General features: G+C 55.9%; 2 protein-coding genes across 2 annotated transcripts; both read left to right on the top strand.

The window, feature by feature from the left end:
- Positions 1-5,678: 5,678 nt before the first annotated feature.
- Positions 5,679-6,017, top strand: LOC128898402 (feather beta keratin-like). Its single transcript, XM_054172075.1, has one exon. It carries the CDS (start codon positions 5,700-5,702, stop codon positions 6,015-6,017), a length of 318 nt encoding a protein of 105 aa, XP_054028050.1. The 5' UTR covers positions 5,679-5,699.
- A 2,745-nt stretch (positions 6,018-8,762) lies between these two features.
- On the top strand, positions 8,763-9,089 carry LOC128898401 (feather beta keratin-like). The gene has a single exon (XM_054172074.1). It carries the CDS (start codon positions 8,772-8,774, stop codon positions 9,087-9,089), a length of 318 nt encoding a protein of 105 aa, XP_054028049.1. The 5' UTR covers positions 8,763-8,771.
- Positions 9,090-10,026: the final 937 nt, after the last annotated feature.

Genomic DNA, 10,026 nt, shown 5'->3' with positions numbered 1-10,026 from the left:
ATTGTGACACAGCCCCAGCAGCGCCTCATACAAAGGCTCCAACACCACAACGTTCCTCTGTGATGCCTCTGCCCAAGTCCCTCAACAGGCTGCCCAGCTGACCGCCAGCCTTGCTGTGGAACCCTCAGTGTGTGTAGTGCTGGGTCCTTGGTGCACCATCTGCCTGGCCAGTGTCCCCATTCCACCCAGCTGACTGTCCCCAGGCCACGCTCTTACCTTCCTATGGCATCCACAACTCGCCCCCTGGGCAGTAGCCTCAGGACACCATCTCCTCTTCACTGCAGGCTCTGGACTAGCATCCTCCTAGCTGCACGCTCCTGAGACCACCTGTGAGGGGTCTTGTGACCGTTTGAGGCTGTGCCTTTAAGAAAGGGACAGTGCTGGGACACTCTGGCTGAATATTTTGACAAAACTAAGATAGGTCTAAATGAATTTCATTGATAGATTGGCAGACTGTAGCTTTAACTTTTAGTGCAGTTGGAATGTTCCTCAGTTCCACTCTGTTCTCCCTTTCCAGCCTGTCTGCTTCTGAGCAACCAGCCGGAATGCCCTTCAATGCCAGGTGATCATTAATCCCGCATGCGCTTGTGTATTGGGTTGGGGCAGATCCCCTCCCCACCACAGGCAGAAATAACCACTCAGACAAACGGATTGCAAAAAGTGATGGAAAGATTAAATAGGAAAACTATAAAAACAACAATGAAAGTTTTTACAGAGGACCACAAGCACCATGAGAAAAGAGAGAGATCCCAGAACATACCCAAGAACGTCCCATCCCCTCCTGGGTGTACACCCAAAAGCCCCAGGGCTCTTTCCTCCCCACTCCCCCAAACCCAGCCTTGGGCCTGTGCAGGCCCGAGGGAGGCAGCTCATGCCATTTTACCTAGGCAGCAGCAGGGAATGAAAGAGGAAGTGAAGACCCCGCATGGACATTTTAAAGGGGAGCAGGGCATTATGGGAATGGAATACCTGGTTCCCTGTGACCACCCCCTGGGCTGGGGCTACCCCTTGGGACCTCCCAGGTGTGGCCTGTGCAGGGGCATCTGGGCCAGCACCCAGATGCTTGTAAATACAGCATTCCTTTGCTTCTCCGACTGAGCTAGCTGTGCTTTCTTTCTCTGTGGGGGAGGGAGAGCTGGGCCTTCTCTCAACCTACCACAGGTCTCCAAGCAACCATCTCTCTGATCTGAGGTCACACAGAAAGCTCCCTCTGTGAGGTCAGCTGCCTGCTCAGGGTGGGCTCCCTGAGGTCCTGAGGACCAGAAGCAGGAACAGGCCCTTGGCCCTGCTTGGCTGGGCTGCTGAGGCTCCTGTGGGGCGGCGTGGCCAAGAAGGTGGCACTTTGGGCACATTCCCCTCTGCTACCCTTTTACCTCTCTGCCTTCTGAGCCTGGGCACTTAAACCTTGACCTCTGGCCACTGAAGATCTTTGCTTGCCCCCCACTTGCTTATCACCAAGGAAAAGGACCTAGAGATGTTGGTCAATATCCAGCTGGAGATCAGCCAGCTTGTGCTCAGGTTGCCAAGGCAGCCTCCAGCCTCCTGGCTTGGATCAGCAAGAGTGTGAGCAGCAGGAGCAGAAGGTGACCATGCCCCCTGCACTGTGGGGCACTGTGGAGGCCACAGCTCCATCCTGTGCTCACTTTTCAGGCCTCTCACTCCCAGAAGGACATTGAGGTGCTGCAGCAGGTTGAGAGAAGGGCAATGAAGCTGGTGAGGGGTTTGGAGCACAGGTCTGGTGAGGAGCATTTGGGGGACCTGGGCTTCTTCAGCCTGGAAAATGGGAGGCTGAGGGAAGAGCTTTGGAGTGTGTGCAAATCTCAGAAAGGCCATTGGAGACTGGTAGAGGTTGGTCTCTTCTCCCAAGGAACAAGGCAGAGGGCAAGAGCAAATGGCTTCAATTTGCACCAGGGGAGCTTTCAGTTGGATATGAGGAAGACTTTCTTAATGGAAAGGCTTGTTGAGCCCTGCACCAGGCTGTCCAGGGCTGGAGGGATGGAGAAGCTGTGCAGGGGTGGTGCTAAGGGACTTGTTTGAGTGGTGGCCTTGGCAGCACGAGGATGCTTCTTCTGAATGCTCCTCAGCAGCAAGCAACCATCCTGTTGGCCAGGTGAGTGGTAGAGAAAGCTCTCCCTGGGCTTGCCTTTAAGGGCATGCCCGTATCTCCATGCCACAGCAAGCCCTGGCTGCTCCCACAACATCGCAACACACTTCAACACCATGTTTGACAAGGAGATGGGAGCTGGCAGCACTCTTGCATCACAGACTCACTTGAGATGGAAAACTCCATCAAAATAACCGAGCCCAAGCTTTAAGCAACACTACCAATCCAACACCAAAGCATGGCCCGAGGCACCAGAGACAGAGCAGAGTTTTGGTGACCCTCATCCCATTGTCATAGCATTGCCAGTTTGGTCCCCAGGGCAGAGTCTGCAGCTCCCAGCTGCAGCAGCCACTTTCTCCAGGAGCAGGCTGTGGGGCACAATGGCAAAGAGCTTCCTAAAGCCCTGCTGAAAACCACCCAAAGCTTCTCGCTGTAGCATCCTACATTCTTCTTCTGGCTCTTTGGGGCCATGGGCAACACCTTGACAAATGTCCATTCAGCTGGGCCAAGCAGGACTGCTGGGAAACAATGGAAAGTGTCTTGCTGAGCTCCTCCACCAGCTCCCTCAGTAGTCTTGCCTGCCTCCATCCAGCCCCACAGACCTGGGTGTGTCTCACTGGAGCTCCTTCCTGACCATTTCCCCTTGGAGAAGACAAAGGCACTTCTGCTGTGCAGAAGCAGCAGCAATCCTACTTGGCTTTGCCCTCTCTCATTTGCTCCCTTCAGAAGCTCACAAAGCCCTTGGAGTCCTCCTGGGTTCCCTGCTTTGGCATCCACAGGTCAGGCCCCTGGCCTGATGCTCGCCCTGCTTGCCCCTCACACCGCCTCCCTTCCTGGCCCTTGCTGCTCCTGCCTCTGCCCTCTGCTTTGCCCTCAATAAACTTCTCCTGCACACCAGACCCACATGCCTCCTCTGCCTTTCTTCTCCCAGGCCTCTGCCAGCTTCACAGGGGAAAAGGTCTGAGCTCAAGTGGCCGTGGTGGTGGGTTGGAAAGGGGCCAGAAGTCCTCTCTTCAAAACAAAAGACCCAGCCAGAGCACCAGAGAGTAGCACAAGGAGACTTCAAGAATGTAACTCAAACCATTCTCATTGCCAAATTCAGGCGTGGACACACCAAGGCACTTCTGCCCACACCTCTCTCGCCTCTCTCCCTGGCAACACACTCCTCAAGCACAGAGTCACGGGTTGGAAAGCTCCCTCAGTACAACTCAGTCCAACCTTTAACCAACACTACCAATCCAACTGCAAACCATTGCCCTAAGCACCACAGATAGAACAGAGTTTTGGTGACCCTCATCCCATTGTCCTTAGCCATCGATCCCCCATGGCCAGAGCCCTCTCTACAACATTCCTACCCTCAAGCACATCAGGCTTCCTGTGGATCTTGGTGTCATCTGCAAGCTTATTGAGTGTGCCCTCCATCCCTTGCCCACATCAGGGATAGAAGATCCTAAAGAGAACAGGCCCCAGCAGAGCCCTGCAGAACAGCACTGCTGAGCAGCCACCAACTGGATTGGCCTCCATCCACCACCACTCTAGGGGCACAGCCATGCTGCCAGTTTGGTGCCCAGGGCAGAGTCTGCAGCTCCCAGCTGTCAGCAGCAACTTTCTGCAGGAGCAGCCTGTGGGGCACACTGGCAAAGAGCTTCCTAAAGCCCTGCTGAAAACCACCCAAAGCTGCTCCCTCATCCACCACGTGGGGCCCTTGGTATGGAAGGAGATCTGCTCAGGCAGGCAGCACCTGCCTTTCAAACCCCTTGCTGACTGGGCCTCATGGCCCAGTTCTCCACCATGACCTGTGGGATGGCACTCAAGATCACCTGCTCCATCACCTTCCCTGGCACCAAAGTCACACTGTTATAGATGACTCCTGGTAAAAGGTTTTGGTAACAGTTTTATTGGCACTAAAAGATCTTAAAAAAGGTAATAAAAGGTAATAAAAGGCAATAAAAGCAAAGCAACCGGTTGGGCATGCGAGGGTACAAAACTTCACCCCACAGCACCTTTACAATAGCTTTCTTCATCTTCTATGGTTACATCATCTACAGAAACAAGCTTATGCTAAATAGAAGGCAGGCATATGATAATGAGTCTTCAGAATAGGTGATCAAATCCCTTCTCCCTACATTCTGTGTGGTAGGGGTCAAAGCATCCACTTGCCCGCGTGCTCAGTCGTCCAGGCTTCTTATCTAAAGAAAACAAATTCTCAGCGCTTCTCCTCAGCCTTGGGGTCTCCAATTAGCCAAACACACTGTCTCTGTTTAAGTCTGTAAAATATGCAGCTCCCCCATTGCCCTCAAAACAGGCTCCTGCAAGCTCCTCACCCCCAGTCCCAGAGCACTCGGAATTGTCTAACACAGATCACAGAATCACCAGTATATTCATAGCACACACCAACAGCCCTGCAGCGTCCAACATGCTTCTTCTGGCTCTTTGGTGCCATGGCAGCACCTTGACAAATATCCATTCAGCTGGGCCAAGCAGGACTGCTGGGAAACAATGGAAAGTGTCTTGGGGAGCTCCTCCACCAGCTCCCTCAGTAGCCTTGCCTGCCTCCATCCAGCCCCACAGACCTGGGTGTGTCTCACTGGAGCTCCTTCCTGACCATTTCCCCTTGGAGAAGACAAAGGCACTTCTGCTGTGCAGAAGCAGCAGCAATCCTACTTGGCTTTGCCCTCTCTCATTTGCTCCCTTCAGAAGCTCACAAAGCCCTTGGAGTCCTCCTGGGTTCCCTGCTTTGGCATCTACAGGTCAGGAACTCTTCTCTTGAGGAGCTCCAGCCCAAGCTCTCTGTGCAGCCAGCCTGCCCTACCCCAGGGCCTTCTCTTTCCCCAGGAAGTCTTCAAGACACCTGTGCACATGGCACTTTGGCACGTGCTTTAATGCCCATGGTGGGGCTAGGGCAATGCCTGCACTTGATGCTCTTAGAGGTCCTCTACAATTCAAACACTTCTCTGATTCTGGCACTCTATGACCTGCTGCTGAGCCACCAAGAGGTCCTGCTTGAAGACTGTCTGGTCAGGCCTGCTCATCCTGGACTCCTGCGCCCTTCAGGACGGCCTCCCAAGATACTTTGTCAAGCAGGTTACTAAACAAGGCCAAGTGTGTCCTCTGCAAGTCCAAGGTGGCAGAGTTGCTGACCTCACTGCTTACTCCTCTCAGAACAGAAGGCTCCAGCATAGAGGAACTGCTGTGCCCAAGAGGGCCTCCAGGCTCCAGCTCACACCCAGCTCCCTCTTTGCTCACAGACAACAAGGCCAGAGGAGCCATTGCAGGGCCAGCAGGAAATGAGACCCCCAGCCACAAGGCAGCCACAAACCACAGCAGCCCAGGGCCACGCCATGACCTCACTGCTGACACCCCACCTCTGCTGGGCTGGGCTCACCTCTGCTGCCAGCCCTGCCAGCATAAAGCCGGCCCAGCGCCTCTCTCCCTCACAGACGCCTCCTGACGCCTTCTCCTGCGCTCTGCTCCCTCCACCAGGTCAGCCTCCAGCCCCTCACCCTCCTTCTGCTGCCCCAAAGGCCATCTCTCTCACAGCCCCATGCTCCCTCCACACCCTCTCTCTCTTCCAGGGCCCCTCCACCCCACACCCATGGCCTGCTACGACCGCTGCCGCCCCTGCGGACCCACCCCGCTGGCCAACAGCTGCAACAAGCCCTGCGCCTTGCAGTGCCAGGACTCCCGCGTCTTCATCCAGCCTTCCCCCGTGCTGGTCACCCTGCCAGGACCCATCCTCACCTCCTTCCCCCAGAGCACCGCCGTCGGATCCTCCTCAGGGGCTGCCCTGGGCACCGAGCTCAACGCCCAGGGACAGCCCATCTCCTCCGGCGCCTTTGGCAACGGCTACGGCTACGGCTTGGCTGGCCTGGGCTATGGCTGCGGCGCCGCGAGAGGCTGCTACCCCTGCTGAGGGCCCTGCACACCCCCCCTGACACCACACACAGCCTGCAACAGCTCCTGCAGCACAAGCCCCTGGCCTGATGCTCACCCTGCTTGCCCCTCACACCGCCTCCCTTCCCCTTGCTGCTCCTGCCTCTGCCATCTGCTTTGCCCTCAATAAACTTCTGCACACCAGACCCACATGCCTCCTCTGCCTTTCTTCTCCCAAGCCTCAGCCTCACAGGGAAAAGGTCTGAGCTCAAGAGGCCATGGGGGTGGGTTGGTAAAGGGCCACAAGCTCTCTGTTAGGTGCTCTGTCCTGAACAACAGCTCCACAGGACAGCACAGCAGGGCTCCTGCTGATTAGGGCCTGATCTCCTCCTTGTTCTCTACATTGCCTTCCATAAAGTTCTCCTGCACACCAGCCTTAGGTGTCTGCTCTGCCTTTCTTTTACCAAACCTCTGCTAGCCTCAGCCAGAACAAAGCCAGACGCTATTACAAGAGGGATCTGGAGGTGCTGGAAGGTGTCCAGAGAAGGGCCACGAGGATGAGCAGAGGGCTGGAGCACCTCTCTTGTGAGGACAGACTGAAGGAGTTGGGGCTGTTAAGTCTGGAGAAGAGAAGGCTCCCAGGTGACCTAATTGTGGCCTTCCAGGATCTGAAGGGGGCTACTAGAAGGCTGGGGAGGGACTCCTCAGGATCTCAGGTAGTGATAGGACTAGGGGGAATGGAATGAAGCCGGAGGTGGGGAGATTCAGGCTGGAGGTGAGGAGGAAGTTCTTCCCCATGAGTGTCGTAAAGCCTGGAATGGGTTGTCCAGGAGGTGGTTGAGGCCCCAGCCCTGGAGGTGTTTAAGCCCAGGCTGGATGAGGCTCTGGCCAGCCTGATCTAGTGTGGGGTGTACCTGCCCATGGAACGGGGGTTGGAACTAGATGATCCTTGTGGTCCCTTCCAACCCTGACTGATACTATGAGACTATGATACTAAGTTCACAGTCCATTCTGGCTGTCCTCTGATGTAGATGATTCAGAAGTCCCAAACCCAGGAAACAGGAAAACAGAAAACAGTTTGTCTCTCCACAGACAAAGTGAAGAAAAGGAGCAGGGACTCTCAGGTGACTCAGGGCTCTCAGGGTTCTCAGGGGCTCATACACCATAGACTCCTCATGGATTCTTCATTTGGGTGCGATGTATCTGTAAAACACTCTGAAATTAAACTCTCTCAGCTCAAGTTAAATTTCTCTGTGCAATACACTGAATTTCACCATTCTCTTGCATTACCCAGCAAGTGTGACCAGGACCTGCAGCTGAGACCACCCCTCGGGCAGGTTTCGCCTCTCCTGAGGGAGAAAATACCCAAACAGTTTACCTAACAGATTCTTTTCTCTAACAACAGGAACTCCATCACCTTCTACTTTCTGTAGCAGACCTGAGTGTGCAGGCCCAGCTCGGTTCACTGAACCTCTGCTGGTCACCAGCCAGGTTGCTTGTGCTAAATGCTTCTCCCAGTTTTTCAAAGCTCCACCTCCCATGGCTTTGAGAGTGGTCTTCAACAAACCGTTGTAGCGTTCCATCTTCCCTGCAGCTGGTGCATAGTAGGGGATGTGGAATATCCACTCCATGCCGTGCTCTTTTGCCCAGCTCTTTACAAGGTTGTTCTTGAAGTGAGTTCCCTTGTCTGACTCAATCCTCTCTGGAGTGCCGTGTCTCCACAGGATCTGTCTCTCCAGACCCAGAATGGTTTGTGTGCTGCCCTTATTCAGAACCTGCCTCTTTAGGAGCATGGGGACAGTCTGCAATTGAATCCACATGAGTTCCAATGTAAAGGCTCTCGCCCTTCTGGGCACTTTGGACAAAGGCACTTCTGCTGTGCAGAAGCAGCAGCAATCCTAGTTGGCTTTGCCCTCTCTCATTTGCTCCCTTCAGAAGCTCACAAAGCCCTTGGAGTCCTCCTGGGTTCCCTGCTTTGGCATCCACAGGTCAGGAACTCTTCTCTTGAGGAGCTCCAGCCCTGCTCTCTGTGCAGCCAGCCTGCCCTACCCCGGGGCCTTCTCTTTCTCCAGGAAGTCTTCAGACACCTGTGCACATGGCACTATTGGCACGTGCTTTAATGCCCATCGGTGGGGCTAAGGGCAATGCTTGCACTTGATCCTCTTTGAGGTCCTTCTCCAATCCAAACAGTTCTCTGATTCTGGCACTCTATGACCTGCTGCTGAGCCACCAAGAGGTCCTGCTTGAAGACTGTCTGGTCAGGCCTGCTCATCCTGGACTCCTGTGCCCTTCAGGACGGCCTCCCAAGATACTTTGTCAAGCAGGTTACTAAACAAGGCCAAGTGTGTCCTCAGCAAGTCCAGGGTGGCAGAGCTGCTGACCTCACTGCTTCCCTCCTCTCAGAACAGAAGGCTCCAGCTCACACCCAGGTTCCTCTTTGCTCACAACCAACAGGGCCAGGGGAGCCGTTGCAGGGCCGCCAGGAAATGAGACCCCCGGCCACAAGGCAGCCACAAACCACAGCAGCCCAGTGCCACGCCGTGACCTCACTGCTGACACCCCACCTCTGCTGGGCTGGCTCACCTCTGCTGCCAGCCCTGCCAGCATAAAGCCGGCCCAGCGCCTCTCTCCCTCACAGACGCCTCCTGACGCCTTCTCCTGCGCTCTGCTCCCTCCACCAGGTCAGCCTCCAGCCCCTCACCCTCCTTCTGCTGCCCCAAAGGCCATCTCTCTCACACCCCTGCGCTCCCTCCACACCCTCTCTCTCTTCCAGGGGCCCCTCCACCCCACACCCATGGCCTGCTACGACCGCTGCCGCCCCTGCGGACCCACCCCGCTGGCCAACAGCTGCAACGAGCCCTGCGCCTTGCAGTGCCAGGACTCCCGCGTCTTCATCCAGCCTTCCCCCGTGCTGGTCACCCTGCCAGGACCCATCCTCACCTCCTTCCCCCAGAGCACCGCCGTCGGATCCTCCTCAGGGGCTGCCCTGGGCACCGAGCTCAACGCCCAGGGACAGCCCATCTCCTCCGGCGCCTTCGGCAACGGCTACGGCTACGGCTTGGCTGGCCTGGGCTATGGCTGCGGCGCCGCGAGAGGCTGCTACCCCTGCTGAGGGCCCTGCACCCCCCCTGACACCACACACAGCCTGCAACAGCTCCTGCAGCACAAGCCCCTGGCCTGATGCTCACCCTGCTTGCCCCTCACACCGCCTCCCTTCCCCTTGCTGCTCCTGCCTCTGCCATCTGCTTTGCCCTCAATAAACTTCTGCACACCAGACCCACATGCCTCCTCTGCCTTTCTTCTCCCAAGCCTCAGCCTCACAGGGGAAAAGGTCTGAGCTCAAGAGGCCATGGGGGTGGGTTGGTAAAGGGCCACAAGCTCTCTGTTAGGTGCTCTGTCCTGAACAACAGCTCCACAGGACAGCACAGCAGGGCTCCTGCTGATTAGGGCCTGATCTCCTCCTTGTTCTCTACATTGCCTTCCATAAAGTTCTCCTGCACACCAGCCTTAGGTGTCTGCTCTGCCTTTCTTTTACCAAGCCTCTGCTAGCCTCAGCCAGAACAAAGCCAGACGCTATTACAAGAGGGATCTGGAGGTGCTGGAAGGTGTCCAGAGAAGGGCCACGAGGATGAGCAGAGGGCTGGAGCACCTCTCTTGTGAGGACAGACTGAAGGAGTTGGGGCTGTTAAGTCTGGAGAAGAGAAGGCTCCCAGGTGACCTAATTGTGGCCTTCCAGGATCTGAAGGGGGCTACAAGAAGGCTGGGGAGGGACTCCTCAGGATCTCAGGTAGTGATAGGACTAGGGGAATGGAATGAAGCCGGAGGTGGGGAGATTCAGGCTGGAGGTGAGGAGGAAGTTCTTCCCCATGAGTGTCGTAAAGCCCTGGAATGGGTTGTCCAGGGAGGTGGTTGAGGCCCCAGCCCTGGAGGTGTTTAAGCCCAGGCTGGATGAGGCTCTGGCCAGCCTGATCTAGTGTGGGGTGTCCCTGCCCATGGAACGGGGGTTGGAACTAGATGATCCTTGTGGTCCCTTCCAACCCTGACTGATA

Source organism: Dryobates pubescens, chromosome 23, assembly GCF_014839835.1.
Source record: "Dryobates pubescens isolate bDryPub1 chromosome 23, bDryPub1.pri, whole genome shotgun sequence".
In the NCBI taxonomy this organism is placed as follows: domain Eukaryota; kingdom Metazoa; phylum Chordata; class Aves; order Piciformes; family Picidae; genus Dryobates; species Dryobates pubescens.
This window is presented reverse-complemented; position numbering and strand designations above follow the sequence as displayed.